Raw genomic sequence first — 10,744 nt, 5'->3', positions numbered from 1 at the left:
CATGTGCTCACCTGTGCATGTACATATGGAGGGCAGAGGGAGACCTCAGATCTCTTCTATTAATCTTCACCTTACTTTTTGAGACAGGGTCTCTCACTAAACCTATGGCTTAGGCTGGGAAGACTCCCAGAAATCTGCCTATGGCTTCCCTGGCACTAGGGTTACAGATACCCACTCTTCAGCCCAGCTTTTATGTCAGTGATAGGGATTCCAACTCAAGTCCTCACGGGTGCACAGCAAGCACCTTACCCACTAAGCATCTCCCTAGTTCTGTGCTTAGAATTTTTATTAGCAGTAGTCATAGTATTGTCATTCATTTGCAAGCTTCTTTTGGACAAGATCTGCCGCATGAGAGACATAGGCAGAAAGGACCTTCGTGAACTTTCAGTCCAAGCCTCAAAGCTGTTAAAATTCTAGATGAATGAGTGCTCCCACTCCGAGCTACAAAGTGAACACTGGGGTGAACAGCTGAGTATTTTTAACAAACCCTCACTACTCAAGCCAGTCCTAGTACCTGATATAGAAGAGTGGGAGCCCAAATGGTAAGCCCTCTATTCCCCATGGCTCCTGCCTGGCCCCCTTTCTCGGTACACTGCTCAAATACCAGCTCATCAGCCCTCTGCTGCCGTAATCGCTCCATCATACCTGATGGAGCAGTCAAACGGTTCAAGTATTCTATGTGGAAAAACTCAGCATGTGACAAGGACACTTGATCTACTGTTCAATCTCTAACTTTCCACATTTTCTTTTACTCAACCAAAATAATGAATGAGAAAGGTCCTCAACCTGGCACACAAGGTCTTCCTTGGGTTGTTCCCTGCTGACCTTCCCAAGCCCCTTCTGCTACAGCAGGTCCTATAACCTCACTCCCAGGCTGAAGACACTGGGAGACAGGGCCTCAGGTCTGGCATAGGAGGAAAATTTGGAGGACAGAGGAACAGCTGTGTAGAGCTTTGGGACTCAGAACTTGGCTGTCAGCATTGATAACTCAGTGTCAGCTGTCCTTGCCGACCTGAGGTCTGTTCAGAATGGGATTTCTCCTGTAAGAATAGCAGGAGTAAATAAAGGGCAACTGTCTGGAGCCACCAGTCACAGAGCTTTCCATCTAAATTCAGGATTCCCATCTCATGCCTCTTTTCCCTGCCCCATTGTAGAATGGCCACTCCCTCGTACAGCTGCTTCATCATTTCTCATGGCCTCGAATGAGATTATGCTCTTGAGTTTGAGCCAGATCACTTAACCCCATTACCTCCAGAAACCTTCCAGGATCCAGCTTCTTACACCCAAGTTTGTCTGTGGGCTGCCACCATGTCCCAACCTGCTAGCCACTTCAGGAGCCAGAGCACAAGATCCTCAGGTTTACTCTCCTATTGGCTTATCTTTCCTCCCCAGGAGACAGATCAGGGACTGGTGGTGCACATGGTTAACTTGGTAAACGGGGAATGTGGTAAACGGGGAATGTGGTTGGCTACCTATGCTCAGTATCCCTATGGCAAATGGCACCTCACTGACCAATAGTATGCTCAAAAGAAAGCAGCTTAATACCTTGGGGTTACACCACTCACCACACCCTCACACACACACACATACCCAAAAAAGCCTGGTGGTTAAAACTACTGGTTGTCATACCTCTCCAGCCTGGAAGATACACCTTCCTTTTGAGGTAAATTGTACACCAATGTTGAAAAAAATGTACCCTTATAACCCCACCTGCCTCAGCTCCATGAATTTGGTATAAGATATTCTCCTTAGAGCAAACTGAAATCCTAAATAGGCAAGGAAGGGAAGCAGTGAAGGACAACCGAAAGCTACAAACACATGGGTACAGGGGCAATCCAAAAGCAGCACCTCAAACACAACACAATGGAAACGACACACTTGCAGAACCATCTCCAACCTTTCTCCCCACACTTGATGGTCTCTGCGTGGAAGGAAGGTCACATGCCACCCATCACATAGGCACACGGTGTAGAGGTTTGAGTCTTGTGCTCTCATCTCATCAATGTCCAGTTAGTGCTAAGTTGGAGGAGCTGTGCTGTCTCCTTGGTAAAATCAACTTTACGTTCTCATAAAGGCTTGCCCAACGCCTGCATAGAGCAGTGTCAGCCTAGTTATCAGCAGGGCTGTGATACAGCCCCCAACATTCCCAAGCTCAATAGCACACAATTACACACAACCTACTCTCCCCATCGCCTCACTTCCTGTCAGTTGCTTAAGCCCTTCAGCCTCCAGTTCTGTCATCCTGAGACTCAAAATAACTTAGGATTCAGAATATCAGAACAGGTACCCTTCAAAGCCCTCGATTTGACATTAACCCAAACATCCAGAGGAACTAAAAGAGGATTTAGATGACAGGGGACAAACGGATCAGAGTGCTGCTAACTGGCCCACTCAGGCTGCCTACAGCCATCACATAGGAAGGTGGGCCACAGTGGCTTCACCACTATCAAGGAAAGCTTACAGGCAGCTGGTCTGACTTGTTTCTCTGGAGAACCCGGCCCACTTTCTGGAGGCCAGGAAGCATGCCTGTACAACTGCCCCTGCCCACAGCAGCCACAGAAAAGGCCCATGCACATCATGTAATCCTTGCCACCCTTCCCACTTGCCCCAGCTAGTTATCAGCTTTGACAACCGCTGGCACAGGCCTTTAAATAGCACTCAGGAAGCAAGACAGGATCTCTATGCTGCACTCCTTTCAACAGACCAGCTATATATATATATCTTCCCACCATCCGTCCCTCCTGTACCCACAGGTTAACCTGCTTTCATACTGAAGCTCAGCAAGCAACCTCCTGTTCCAGGTTTCCCTGGCTTTTTGAGACAGGGTTCTTCTGTGTAGCCCTGCCTATCCTGGATCCAGGCTAACCTCAAGAGATTCACTTGCCTCCTGCTCCGGAATAAAGCTCCCTTACCACCACCTAGCTGCATTGTAGCCTTTGCTGTTTAGTTACCTTGGCTCATCCTACCCTGGCTCATCACATAACCCTGCAGCCAGATAACCAGTTCAGCCCATGGTCCATTCTACTCACCTGATTGCAGCCAGGGAACTGATTGCCTAAAATACAACAAAGCTTCACACCCAAGTCTGCAGCTACAATAGTCACTTCTTAGCTCTCCACGTTGAAGCCTTTCCATTGCTGCCCAAGTCTCACCTGTCCATGGCTTCAAGATATCTCAATACAATTGTGCAAGGGTGGGAGGGGCTCAGTGATTAAGAGCATTGGCTGCTCCTCCAAGTACCTATGTTCATTTCCCAGCAACCCCATGGCATCTCACAACTAGTTCCAGGGGATCTTACACGCTCACACACATGTAACCAAAACACCAATGCACAAAATGTATGTATTTCCTGAAACAAACTACTCGTCAGCCATGAGTCACTGAAATATTGAAAGCAGTCCATCTTCAAAAGCAAACTACTGATCCACTCATCTCTGTTGGGAGCCGACTTTAGCAGAAAGCGGCTAGATCAACTTTGCAGCCATCTGGAACCATATACCCTGACGAAAGATTTGGTTTTCAATAGCCTACAACAGCTGAAGCACACTCTGATATCCCACATATTTTGTGTTGCTGCTTACTGCCCCCAGCTGCAAGGTGCACGTGGTGGCCACGCCTGCAAGGTATTGCAGTTCACGTGCTGTCCACGTGCTATCTACGCCATACATGCCTGTAAGGCACACGTGCTATCCACGTCTGCAAGGCATTGCGGTGCACGTGCTGTCCACGCTATAGACGCCTGTAAGGCTTACGTCATATCAACACCTGCAAGGCACGTGGCAAAAGCCTATAAATAGCTCAAAATTCCCTTCAATAAACGAGACTTGATCAGAATCTCTGTCTTGTCTCCATTCTTCGAGTCTCTTCCCCTTTATCCCCACTCTCTCTCTCTCACTAGACCCTGACCCTCGGACCAGAACGGACAGTACGGACAACAACACATCTCTGCAGTCCCAAAATGTTACTAGTTTTCCATCCAATGTTCATTACATTTACAAGTCTGACTCCCATATGGACCCATACAAATTGATTAAAATACAGCCTTTAGAGAAAAATTCACCTAAAATCCACATAGCCCGAGCTTCACTCCCAGCATAAAAACAAATGTAAGCTCTAATGCCTTTCAGGTGACTCCTACTCTAACTGCCCAACAAAAAACCTGACTTGGATCCCTCCCAATAGGCAAAGTAAAGTATCTATGGCTGGACTGGTGGCTATGGGTCACTGCCAGAACATTTGCCACCAAGCATGGGGTCCTGGCCCAAAACAGGTTCAATTTCCATTGGGGCTAGACAAGATCTGGTAAGATGTCTTAGTCTTAAACAGGTATGTTTCAACTAAGGCCAGAAGCCAGATATGGAGAATGAGAGAGACACACCTTTATCCTCTGTTCAGACCAGCCTAATCTACATAAGGAGTTCCAGACCAGCCAGAGCTAACCAAGCAGGGAGGAAGGCCCAGAAAACTCTTAAGAACTAAGTTGGAGCCTAGGGACACAGAAAGGGGTTCAGCCAAGACAAACGCTACAGTACACACCACACTGGTCCTATACTTTGCCCATGTAGTTATTTTCCCATCACCACCCTCTGCCAGAAGGATGTGCACGAGCCGGGCACATCCCGGCTTCACACGGGGCTTTCTACAACTCAACACCTGAGCAGCTACCCAATTCTAATGCCCAATAAGCAGCAGACTCCAGATACATAGAAGCTTGTTAGTTTATTTGTTCTCTCAGAAATCTGCACATCACAGCAGAACATCAAGTCACCGCAGATCTACTCCTTTGGCTGTAAATGGAGAAAAAAATTCAGTCAGCAACAATTTTGAAAAGGTCTTTAAAGTTCAAAGACAAATTCTAAAAATAACTCATGCAGAACAAGTATTAACCTAAAACAGGAACTGTAAGGATGATGCAAACAAACACAGAAACTAAACATTCACGTTAGAAATGAAACAAAAACAAGTCAACATCTCTGAATTTTAGACACTCACTGTTAGTATTGTTACAAACTACACTTGCAAATCTACTTATAAGTGTTTACGTGCTTGCTCAAACTATGTCAGTAACAAGGAGTCTAGTGATCTACATAGTAGCTGGAATTATACCTGTATCCAATCTCCACTCACTGAATCAGTGGCAGGAAAGGGGGAATGGGAAGGAGGAAAACAGACAGTTCATTAGTAGTCCTTTTTTAAATATCAAAATTATCTGAAGTACATGCAACCAGATACCTCAGCTGACTGTTCTCTGTGGTTGTGTACAAATCATTCCTTGCACATCACCCACCTGACAGCATCTTCCCTGAATAACAGGCAACTGCATTAATGCCAGAGTGGTACCAAACCCATATTGTTACTACCAGCATATGGATGGAGGACACATGAGGCTGGACCCTTTGGCTCAGGTTAGCCTTGTGGCAAGCAGAGGACCCTGACTTGGGAATCTTTAGAGTCCAATGGAGTCTACATGATTCGGCAAGTCTTTCCAACTACTTTGCAAATATATGACCACCAATGCCTTGGTCTAAGGCATTGCTCCACCCTATACAAAGGATGTTCTAACATCAAACAAAACAAATTCAGCGTTATTACTATTTTAAGCCCATTTTTGAGCTAGCCTTTCAAAGTGGTGCTAGTGAGATCACCAGCTCCACAGAATACCTCCAGAGGGACAAAGGCTAGCAAAGAATGTCATATGGCCTTCAGTTCTGGCTCAAAGGACAAATCTGTATCAAAATTTCTACTGGTCAACAGGTCTAATCTGCAACACCTATGAAGTGTGTCTACAGGCAGTGTTCATTAACTCCAGTGCTGGTAGGAAAGTGTAAATCATTCCTATAGTCTCAGGCAGCCAGTGGGTAGTGGGCACATTTCTAAAACAATAGAAACTTAGCCCCTCTGCACTTAATCTACTGCACATCATTATACATGTGGAATAGTGACTAAAATGCATTTGATAAAGATAGTACCCAAAGCTTCAGTAGGTTACCTCAAAGTTTTCTATTAAAACTACTTGCTAGGACCAACCAGTTTGGATCAGATGCCATTCCCATGAGAATCTGTTGGTCTTCCAGCAACCCAAAGAGGATGGGTCACTAAAGCCATTTCCTGAATACCAGTTCAAACTACAAATTAAAGGAGACCAGGGTACCTACCTTCCTTTAGTAGACACCACCCTCCATCTAACATGCGTTTTGGGGTTTCCAACATAAATATAAGCTTTTCCTTCTGGTAGTTAAGATATTACTTAAAAAACAGGCACTGGCATTTTAACAAGCCATACTATGAAAATCATCATCTAAAAGCCAACATGCAAAGCATCAGAGCCAGCTCAGTGAAGGTGGCACACCCCACACCGTGCCCAACGGCAGTACCTGCTAGATATTTCATTTCTGTTGAACAAGAAATCCAAGACAGGAGGAGAGGGGAAAAATCACAGAAACACTTGATTATTCAGCAACCCAGCACCGTAATTCCACTGACTAGTCAAGATCAGCTAGCAAAGCTAGTGTAAAGCTACGACTCAGATCACGGTGACCTCAGCGAACTGGAGAGGAAAGCACAGGCCACACTGATCCAACTGCAATCAAAAACTAGCGCCCATGTTAAAAAAACAAAAGAAATCCTCGGGAGCACAATCTGCTCTCCCTTGAGGCCTGTGTCAATTAACACGAGACGGAAACGCCTACAAGAGGCCTAACCACTCGGATCCCTGAATCAATGTGGCCTTATGTTGGAGTTGCTAGTCTATGAGCAGAAGAGGTGGGCCAATCTACTCTAGGATACTACCACGATATGGAGCTTCTCAAAACGTTACCTTCTGCAGTCCAGAAGAGGGAAAAGAAAAACACCAAGAAAAATTATTAGAAAAGAAAACCCTTCCTCACAGGCAATATTAAGCTTAACTATGAACGACATTTCTGTACCACCCATGAACCATACCTTTTTGCCAGCACCAACATTGGCCTTTGCAGTCCCCCTGACCTTCTTCATTCTGTTCTTGCGTTCCTTTCTCTGTTTTCGGGAGGTCTTTTTCTTCTCATAAAGGCCATGCTACAAGAGAAAAGTGCATCAATGAAATCATTCCTCACCACTCTGAGAGGGAAGCTGACATGATCAGACAACTTTGAAACAAAGCTTTAAAAACCAACTCGACTTTGCTCAGCATCTTGCCTTTCAATTCCTACTTCTCCAGTGAAGGATGGACACTTTTACTAAGAACCCTACCCCTCCCACTGTGGATCCTAACCCACTAATCTGCACTTGGCAATCCAGACAGAATCTTTACAAGGCTTTCAGCCAAATTCCCAAAGCACCACCTTGAAAGTTATCTAGCCAGGTGTGGTGGTACATGCCTCTAATCCCAGACCTTGGAGACAGAGGCAGGATAATCTCTGTGATTTGGGGCAACACCCTATCCACAAAAATACCCTCAGGAAATCTTCATATTCAACTGTTATACTAGAGAACTCATCACAGCAAGGAATAAATGGATTCAAGAAACAACTCACATTTACAATCCTAGCCACTCATGAAACTGGGGTAAAAAGTAACTCCTAGTTTGTGGCCAGCCTGTGCTAGAGGCCATGCCTCAAATAAACCCAATGAAACAAGAAAATAACTCAGGGTGGTCCATGCCTGTGATCTCACCACTCTGGAGACAGGATCACAAGTTCCAGGCCAGCTTGGACAAAGCTGAGAACCCAACTAAAGAATGAAATAAAACCAGCCAGGGCCATCCTGATCATCAATCAAGTATCAAGCTTGTTACCCATTTTGGACTACATGAAGTTTGGTCCTAAATTTTTAACGGCACTGTCTGTACATTGCAGTAAGTATGGTTAACTTGCCCATTAAATGACTACCAACTTTCCCTAAGCATATAAGGCAGCACAGCTCAAGCAAAAGCCAGGGATGGTAGTGCACACTACTACAAAGTCCAGGACAGACTGCTAAGCCCCAGTTCAGAAGAACAGGTGATGGGCTAGTTGGTAGGTAGGAGATAACCACAAGTTTGGCCCAAACTGTTCTTGTATCCCAACACACACTGGAAAACAAAATCTAACTTGCCATCCTAACTCAGCCTGGGCTGGAATTACAGGAATGCATCCAGAAAAGTGCATCTACATCTTCAAGAGTTGTACAACAAGATACCCACTCTTGCAAGTCTGTGTTTAGGCTCATTCTTCTTTGCATAATCTAAGGAGTCATAGATCATGCCAAAGCCAGTTGTCTTGCCACCACCGAAATGTGTTCTGAATCCAAATACGAAGATGACATCTGGTGTGGTTTTGTACATTTTGGCCAGCTTTTCCCGAATTTCTGTCTTTGGTACTGTTGCCTTCCCAGGATGAAGGACATCAATGACCTGAAAAGAGGTTTAAGGTTTAGTACCCATTACAACTGCTTCTTCAAAAGCAGACACGGAAGACCAAATTTTGACATGCTGACCCTTACCATCTGTTTCCTCTGAAGCAGACGGTTTGTCATGAACTTCCTGGTCCGGATGGTTACCGTGTCATTCTGCAGATAACATACAAGACAGAAATATTGTGTTACAACCTCTACTTGCCTTTGCTCTATTTCAGCAATTACTACCCATATGGTCTAGAAAGAGGCAGGAATTGGGGACAAGCTATAGAGGAAAGAACAGGCAAGAGCCCCCAAAGCAGGTGGCCACCTTATAAAAACTACCATAAAACAACTACATTTTCTCTCACCCGTCATCCAAACTTCACTTTTAAATTATGGATAGCACTTAGTAAACCTCACTACTATTGGTTTTGTGATCTCACATGCGGATTTAAGAATCCCAGGCCACCTGATATTAGATACCACCAGCACCCTCTACGTGCTGCAACTAATGCCCCCAGTGCTTGGAGCCAAGTCGTCGTGGTTCCCAGCATCACCTCTCCGTGAATACTCGGGCACATGACTTCAACTTTCTCTCTAAGGAGAGTAAGAAGTACTTTGGTAGCTGGCATTCAGCGAGCTTAAGCAGGCGTAAGTTTAACAGAGATCAACTTAAATCAGCAGCTTGCAAATGGTTGGTAGCTTGACTCGAGAAATCGGGATCAAGTCGCCTCGATAGCACCAAAGCCACGAGTTCAAGAAAAACAGCCTGCAAATGGCGCAAAACTCTAAGTACTCCACCTGAGAGAAATAGGCAAGGCTATTTTTTAGCGGCCCCCTTTCCAAGAATCTTAATGTTCCCAAGACACCCAAGTTCTACCCCACCGCTAAGTTTGCTGGTTTACTCGAGGGGCCCACTGGCCCAAGAGCGGGAGGCGCCTTCATCACCTTGGCCCGTCAGCGCCTGTCTCACTCGTGGCCCTGAAGCTCAACATGGGTTTCCATGGCAGAGGCCCGGTAGCCCAAAGCCCGGCGTGTTCTGGATGGCGGCGCCGGACAGCCGCGACTCGGGGACCCTGAGCGACCGGCCACCGTGAGGCAGGCCGGAGCAGAGTTAGTGGGCCCTGGGTGGTTGCGGCTCCAGTGGCGGGCCTGAGCAGGCAGGGATGGCGCGGATAAGCGACGGATAGCGCAAAGAGCCGGAGGAGACTCACCATGATGGCTACGGTGCCGGAGCTGTAGAGGAGGAAAAGAGGACTGCTCACTGCCGACCAATCATATCAACGCGGACGGAAGGCCCCAACGTGGGGGCGTGGCCAAGGCTTCGAGGCAGACCACACCAATGCCTGACTGAAAGTACCGAAAGTCTCATCTCTCTAACCTTTAGCCACGCCCCCAGAACTGTGGGTTGCCTGATCTGAAGCAAAGTGGATCAGCTCAAACTGACTCCTGGTTCCACAGCCGCGTGTTCCTTTCCGATTCACTTCTTTTCCCTCCTGCTTTTGTATTTTGTTGTTTTCTGAAACAGGCTTTCACTGTATAGCTCTGAGTGTCCTGGAACTACCGCTGTAGACCGGGTTGACCTCGAACCCAAGAGATCTGCCTGCTTCTCCCTGGGTACTGGCATTTGAGAGACGTGCACTACTTACTGCACCAAGCAAAATTCGCTTTCAATGCAATTTGTTTAAATCAGCGGTTCTCAACCCAAGGGTCACGACCCTTTTGAGAGTCAAACAACCCTTTTACAGGGGTTACCCAAGACCATCAGAAAACAGATATTTACATTACAATTCATAATAGCAAAATTACAATTATGAAGTAGCAATGAGAATAATTTTATAGTTGGGAGTCAAGTCAATATATGAGGAACTATAATAAAGGCAGCATCAGGAAGATTGAGAACCACTGGTTTAAATCAAGCCGGGCCTAAGAGGCAGAGGCAGGCAGATCTCTGAGTTTGAGGTCTGCACTGTCTACAAAGCTTTAGGTCAATCAGTGAGCCTCTGACTCTAAAATAAAGTAAAACTTGTCTCCAGGAAAGTTAATCTTGAAGGCATTTTAAGAAGGCCTTGTGGCCGGGCATGGTGGCACACGCCTTTAATCCCAGCACTTGGGAGGCAGAGGCAATCGGATTTCTGAGTTTGAGGCCGGCCTGGTCTACAGAGTGAGTTCCAGGACAGCCAGGGCTACACAGAGAAACCCTATCTCGAAAAAAACAAACAAACAAAAAAACCAAAAAAAAGGCCTTGAGGGTTGGGGAGGGGCACTTAGAGGAGGGGGACTTTGATCCGGATGTAAAGTGAATAAATTAATGAGAAATAAAGGTCTTTCAGTCAGCATCCTCACTTTACACCAAGGGAAACAGCAGACACCTTAGCACACTCCATCCTTA

The 10,744-nt window shown here is 46.1% G+C and overlaps 1 protein-coding gene across 4 annotated transcripts; it reads right to left on the bottom strand.

Moving 5' to 3' along the window:
• Positions 1-4,700: 4,700 nt before the first annotated feature.
• Positions 4,701-9,660, bottom strand: Rps24 (ribosomal protein S24). 4 transcript variants are annotated; one of them, XM_034498582.2, is made up of 7 exons: positions 9,567-9,659; positions 8,458-8,523; positions 8,159-8,368; positions 6,943-7,053; positions 6,375-6,392; positions 5,107-5,126; positions 4,701-4,787 (listed from the first exon to the last, which is right to left on the bottom strand). In XM_034498582.2, exons 1-5 carry the CDS (start codon positions 9,567-9,569, stop codon positions 6,387-6,389), a joined length of 396 nt encoding a protein of 131 aa, XP_034354473.1. In that variant the 5' UTR covers positions 9,570-9,659; the 3' UTR covers positions 4,701-4,787; positions 5,107-5,126; positions 6,375-6,386. The 4 variants fall into 4 exon arrangements, with proteins under 4 accessions (XP_034354473.1, XP_034354474.1, XP_034354470.1 ...); XM_034498583.2 differs by lacking the exon at positions 6,375-6,392; XM_034498579.2 differs by lacking the exons at positions 5,107-5,126; positions 6,375-6,392.
• Positions 9,661-10,744: the final 1,084 nt, after the last annotated feature.

Source organism: Arvicanthis niloticus, chromosome 3 (assembly GCF_011762505.2).
Source record: "Arvicanthis niloticus isolate mArvNil1 chromosome 3, mArvNil1.pat.X, whole genome shotgun sequence".
Classification (NCBI taxonomy): domain Eukaryota; kingdom Metazoa; phylum Chordata; class Mammalia; order Rodentia; family Muridae; genus Arvicanthis; species Arvicanthis niloticus.
The sequence above is the reverse complement of the archived record's forward strand: the minus strand, read 5'-3'. Positions and strand labels throughout refer to the sequence as shown.

Coding starts and splice junctions, on each gene's coding strand:
- Rps24 (XM_076931260.1), bottom strand. Junction 8,369..8,457: donor TGCTTCAGAGGAAACAGATG/GTAAGGGTCAGC, acceptor ACCTCTTTTCAG/GTCATTGATGTCCTTCATCC. Junction 7,054..8,158: donor CTAAACACAGACTTGCAAGA/GTGGGTATCTTG, acceptor TTTCTCTTGTAG/CATGGCCTTTATGAGAAGAA.